General features: G+C 35.5%; 2 gene segments (V, D, J or C); both read right to left on the bottom strand.

Annotated features, from left to right (window-relative positions):
- Positions 1-472: 472 nt before the first annotated feature.
- Positions 473-1098, bottom strand: LOC127945860 (immunoglobulin kappa variable 4-1-like). The segment is given in 2 exon segments: positions 473-845; positions 935-1098. Coding segments are annotated over 2 exon segments (405 nt in total).
- Positions 1099-3493: 2395 nt separating this feature from the next.
- Positions 3494-4099, bottom strand: LOC127945864 (Ig kappa chain V-III region PC 4050-like). The segment is given in 2 exon segments: positions 3494-3844; positions 3949-4099. Coding segments are annotated over 2 exon segments (384 nt in total).
- Positions 4100-6499: the final 2400 nt, after the last annotated feature.

Below are 6499 nucleotides of genomic sequence, written 5' to 3'. Positions count from 1 at the left end.
TTACAGCAGATGATGCACATAAAACATTACAGTGTTCAGGATCTTATTTCATGTTATGAGTCAAAAACACATTAATGTTTCTAAAGCTCCATGTTTTCTGATTATTTAAATCACAGTTGCATAAAGAAACAAGCATGTCACTGTGAACTCGGTGAGAGGGCAAAGGTCATTCCAGAGGTCAAAGGTCATCAAAACATCTTTTAAAAGCTTTTTTAATTATTTCAAATGCTTAGAGAAATAAATGATCATTTAGATACCCAAAACTAAAATGTCTAATAAAACTGTTATTAATAAATGCATTTTCTGAGTAATGTAGTTTAATTTATTTACTTTTTTTATTCATAAATAATTTCTAGTTTTCATGCATCAAGAGACATTTAGTGATGATGAGGCTGTTTTTGTGAAAGTCAATCCAATTTTCCAAAGTATCAGTGTGTGAGTGTGTGTGTGTTCATTTGAGTGTGACAGAGGTTTTTGTACGATGCTTTGTCACTGTGTAAACACATAGTCACCCACACAATCACCATCAGAATCTGTTCTGCAGTGAAAACTCTGACAGTAATAATGTCCAGCATCTTCAGTCTGGACTCCACTGATGGTCAGAGTGAAATCACTGTTAGATCCACTGCCACTGAATCTAGTTGGAATTCCTGACTGAAGAGTGTTTGCATAATAAATCAGGAGTTTAGGAGCTTCTCCAGGTTTCTGTAAATACCAAGCTAAAAAATTATACTGATTTTGGTATATGTACACATCAGTGCTGGTTTTGCAGCTGATCTTCACTGTTTCTCCTGGTTGAGCTGCTGTTGAGGGACTCTGAGTGACGCTGATCTGTCCTCTACACTCTGAAACACACAACAAGAAGAGAATCAACTCAAAACTTTGACAATATACTTGAAGAAATGAATTGATATCAAACTTGTGCTGCACAAACCTTGAGCAAACGCTGTGAGAGTCCAGATGAAGATGATGATGAAGGTCATGTTGATGAAGATTGTTGTGTGTGTCAGTGATGAAGTGTTAAACTCACAGCACTATAAACACTCTCAGAGCACTGAAGCATCTGAGCAATATGCAAATGAACTGATCCTGTATTTAAATGAGCTTCTAAATGAAGTTTGCTCATTCATTTCATCCTGTCAATCATTGTATCTGTAGATCACAGTTTAATCTTTGTTTTTTTACAATTATTTTGAGTAGTTATCATCTGTCGGTTTAATACAGGATTAAAATATGATTATGGATTTATTTAATGACTTCAAACATTTTGATCATTAATGTTTTTGTAAATAAAATAAATGTATTTCAGCTCAGTTGGTTTGAGCAAACTTAAGAAACATCACTATAGACAGCAGTGATGCATACTGGCTTTCATGGTGCATTGTGGGAATGTTTTGAGCATGATGTCATCCCTGAGTAGTGCACTGACTAGTGAACTAAGGAGCTGATTGAGACACACTCTTACTGACTGACTCACATGTGAACATTTTCAGGTAAAATCATGGTTTATCAATAAGTGGGAACTTAAAATAAGCATAAAATTTACAACCACATGAAAAAAGAATATGTAATATGTAAAATATGTAAAGATTAAATGTTTAAATAAATAGTGATAAATGACTATTTAAAATAAATAAAAAATGTCATTACAATTTAGTCCCATGGACATATTTTTTTCTTTATGGCTCTTGATTTGTGATTTTGCACTGATTTTAATGATTTTAATGAAGGTTGACACGACTAAAAAGGACAAATGAAAGTCACTCAGGTCCAGAGACTGTGTGCAAAGGGTAGGTATTATTGTGATTATAATTAATCACACACACGGTGTTGAACGCTACAGTTGTGTTCAGATCATGTGTTCACTGGACTGGACTCTCTCAGATATCGTCATTATATACAGTGGAAACGATGTAATCAAGAATTCATCCGTGCTGTAGTCAGCGAGAAACAGCGGAATCATCAGTCGTTAAGCAGGAATGTTTGTTGTTTGGATCCGTACGCTTAAATCCCGAATGGATTAACCATTTAGTTAAAAATAAAAAATAGGGCCTGCTATTTTCACCCGCTGGAGAGAACACTCTTCGCTGCTTTGACTGCAGGGGTCTGCTGTTCACCCCTCGCTACTCAAATTAAAGAGGGGCCTGCTGTTCTCTCCCTCCTTTTGAGGGGAGAATACACCTCTGCTAGCCAGTAGTCTTCATTAAGAATAGCTCAATAACATTATCTTTTCTCTTTTGCAGGAATGAAACAAGGTTGGTTTTTGGGGGGTTCTTCTTCAGGCAGTAATACCTCTCATTATGTTTGGGGGGTTAATGGTAAAGCTCTTGCATGTTCAATTATTCTGGGAGAAAGAACCCCCATAAGCAAACCATACCGCCAAATATAAATTGTGTTCAATAAAATGAAGTGGTTCCTGTCTGAAATGCGTTTTTGCTAAACGAAATATTACTTTCTTTCAAAAGATAAAAAATATCTTACTGCCCATATGTAAATATAATATGGTATACAGTGTATATTGCTCTATATTAAAAGTAATGTTTCCATGTGTTACCCACATACATATACGTATTCTCTGGATAGATGAAGAGATAACTTCATAACACGTTACAATTTCAGAGCAAAAACCCTATATGTCCATATATTAATAATATCTATGTGATGATTTTTTTTTCTGTGGTATATGTAGCAGCCATATATGTGAATATATGCAATTTTATTAAAACAACATATAGAAAAAATTTCTGTATGTGTGTATATATATAGACATAAAATACATGCCTATCTTGCTTATATAATATCTATCTGTACAAGTTTTTATAATGGATATGCATGTAAATTGACATATATTTCCCAATTTTTTTTTTACATACATAAACATACATTTGTGTATGGACATTTTATAAATGCACTTGTAAATATTACATTTGTGTAAGAAAGACCCCAAATGTTTCAACAGTAGTGTACAGTAACTGAGATCGATCGCTGGTTTTACAGTCGATGGAGAAACTCTGACACACAATATGAGGGTTTTAGGATCATAAATCAGCAGAGACACTGTCTGATCTTTATGTGAAGCATTTGCTGAACCGACCTGAAAGAGAGAGTTTGAAGAGCTGTGAAACAAGGTTTACATATCATTCATCAAATTAAATATGTAACTGAACTGTGAGTTTCTGTGCTGAATTTAAGTATCATAGAGTTTTGTCCTTCCTCATTGATTATAGCAGCTGTATCTGTGACTGAAAACAGCTGCATGTGTTTGTGAGACAGATGTTGAGCTTCAATCTCCATCATGTGACGGATCTATAAGAGCACAATGAATCAAATCAAAACCTCAAAGCTGTGCAGATTCAATCAGTCCAGTTTCCAGCATTTCTCTTCTCCCTACAGAGAGTCAGAATATGAGGAGAAAGAGCAAAAACAACAGTTTCAGATCCTCCTTTGAGCAGCTGCAGCATCAGTTCAGTCACTGTGACTCTGACTGACACAGGTTTTTGTACCACGCTTTATCACTGTGTGAACACACAGCTACTAGGACAGTGAACACTCTGACAGTAATAATGTCCAGCATCTTCAGTCTGGACTCCACTGATGGTCAGAGTGAAATCACTGTTAGATCCACTGCCACTGAATCTAGATGGAGTTCCTGACTGGAGACGGTTTGCATCATAAATCAGGAGTTTAGGAGCTTCTCCAGGTTTCTGTAAGTACCAGTGTAAAGGCTGAACACCCCATCCCTGGTAAACTTCAGGACTGGTTTTACAGGACATGGTAACTTTGTCTCCTGGTTGAACAGGTTTCTCTGCAGGCGTCTGAGTGACTGTCACTCCAGCTGCTGATTCTACATCAAGAAAAATGAATCAACATTCAGAATTCAGTATTTGTTGAAGGACAGTATTTCTGGCACAGATGGTCAGTTAGAATAGAGTATGTTTATCTCCTCACCTGTGAAACAGTAGCTGGTGAAGATCCAGATGAAGATGGTGATGAAGCTCATGGTTGCTGTTGTTCAGATTCTCAAACTCACAGAGTTATAAAACCTCCTGAAGCTTGTGCTGAAATGCAAATCGTCTCTATGTAAATCTGTGTACGGCTTACAGCAGATGATGCACATAAATCATATTTTCATATGTTATAGAACAAGCATAATCTTACACTGGAACATTTCTTAACATAATTAGATATTAATTGTTTATTTTATTTTATGACTTTTGGAGACAATCTAATAATTAGAATGTCTTTTAGGATTTCCAGTGTGGCTGGATGCATTGATGCATATTCCTATCATCACTTTCTGATGATTACTGTACGGAATGAAAGGATGCCAAATGGCAGAGCAGTGTGAGATTTGATTTTAATATTAGTATTGTGGCCATCTCTTCATCTGTCATTACTGGTGCAGGTTCTCCTCCCATTTCACGAGTCTCTTTCTTCTTGCTGTTATAATTATGTGATAAAGCATTAAGACTATATGTGGGAAAAGCTGCTGCACATTGAAATAGATATACACTGAATGATATTTCTTAACAATCAAATGTTTGTAAAGACATGTAATGTAAGCCTACACGCATTTCATGCTTGAAGCTTTATACCATTGAATTATGTTTTTGTTAAATGTTTTTCTGCTGCCATTAGTTCACTAAATTACCTTTCTGCCAGTTTTAACCTCTGATAACATTGACTGCATCTGAAATGGCATAATTGTCTACTATATAGTACGGAAAAATCAGTAGGTGAGTGAATGAGTATGTTTGAATCTGTTGTGTTCTTAAAAGAGTAGGTCGAGATTCAGATGTGCGTATACTTAATTTGTGTTCTAATATGCTACTCACCTACTATATAATAGGGAAAAAGAGTATATGAAGAAAGAAGTAAATCGAAACCTCATTATTCATTAAACAGTAGGCGAGAAATCCCTGGATGTCCTACTGCTTCAGCCCAGATTCTGAAGTGTTCATCGATGGATACTTTTCAATCCCAGGATGCCATGCGAGAGGATACGTCATCATCGAACGACATCATCGGAGAGCAGCGGTGAATGTTTACAAATGTGAGTATTATAAACCAAAACACAGTTTCCGTGTGTTAAAATCATATTTATTGAGCTACTGTAAACTGTAAATTAACACATGCATTCATTCATTACTTGACTGAATATTTAGATGTATTCACCTTGGCTGCATCTGTCTAGTGTGAAGTCATGCATAGCCATGGCATATGAAAAAAACAAATTACAATTTGTTTGTTTTGCAAAAAATATAGAATTGTTAGTCAACGTTTATCATTATTATTGTTAATTTCTAAGTAGTAATACATTTTTAAAGTGTCCAAAGACCAGATTTTCAAGCAGCTGATCCACCTCTGCTTTGTGCAGATAACGCTGAGGAAAACCATATTAGACAGGGTTGTGATGTTATTGATGCTATCAGGTGTTTAATATTTCAGGATTCTACTGCGGGACATTTCAGTAGCGTTAAAAATATAAAAAACACAAAATGTTTTGGTAATACTACAATCACAATAAAAGGACAGCTGTTTCTTCAACAAGAGCACAAAAGGAGCAAATTGCATCAGCATCAAAATATTTACAGATAGTAAATATTAAACCTGTCGCAGTCAGACATATATTTGAAGTTGTTGCGCTTGTGGATTTTTCAGTTCTGTAAATTTTGTATTTTCACATAATGACATAAATTATAAATAAAAACAGTTTCTGTAATTTGAGCTGAGGATATTGTTTTTTTTTTGTCATTGTTTTATGATTGAGTAAATGTTTCTGTTGGAAGAGAACATGTGTTAGTGTTTTGAATAATTATTTGATTTTGGAACATGTTTGCAGTGTTTTGTTAGACACTGTGTATTGTGTTGGTTTATTATTGTATTTTGAAATTTTTTGGGGGGTTTAGTTTACAATGTGTGATTTTGAACATGAAATTAACTGTTTTGCCCGTTGTGTGTTTTTAGGTGTGTTGGTGCGTTAAGAGTTTAGCAAACTTGTTAAATGTATTGAAAAAACTGTCGATTGTAAAAAAAAAAAAAAAAAAAAAACTAAGTACCTACTCATTCAGTTTGCCATTTCGGACGCAGCAATTGATTTAGAATTAAAGTTACGTATTCCGTAGTATGCAGAAGTCTTTTTGGCGGGAGCTGTTGCCATGCTGAATCATAATTTCAGAGCTCAGAGATTATGGCTTTTCATAGTCATCATGAACACGTTAAACTCAGAGTCAGCCTAAACAGACTGGAGTGAACTAACTCTGTTCAGCTGTTCAGAAACTCAAAACTCAGAGTTTCCAATCTCAGGGTAAGTTGACTCAGAGTTCAAGTTTTAACTCCGAGATTGTTGAACCTCCTTTCTTGAATATATCCCCCATAGTGCACACTGGACGCTCCTGACTCAGTTGTGAGCTCATGTGTAGTTGTGTGTTTGGTCTCTGTGTGTCAGTAGTGAGTGATAGTGTTTGAGCAGCTGCAGCATCAGTTCAGTCACTGTGAC

The sequence above is a fragment of the Carassius gibelio genome, chromosome A24 (assembly GCF_023724105.1).
Source record: "Carassius gibelio isolate Cgi1373 ecotype wild population from Czech Republic chromosome A24, carGib1.2-hapl.c, whole genome shotgun sequence".
NCBI lineage: Eukaryota > Metazoa > Chordata > Actinopteri > Cypriniformes > Cyprinidae > Carassius > Carassius gibelio.
Note: the sequence above shows the minus strand (reverse complement) of the source record. Positions and strands in the feature narration are given on the sequence as shown.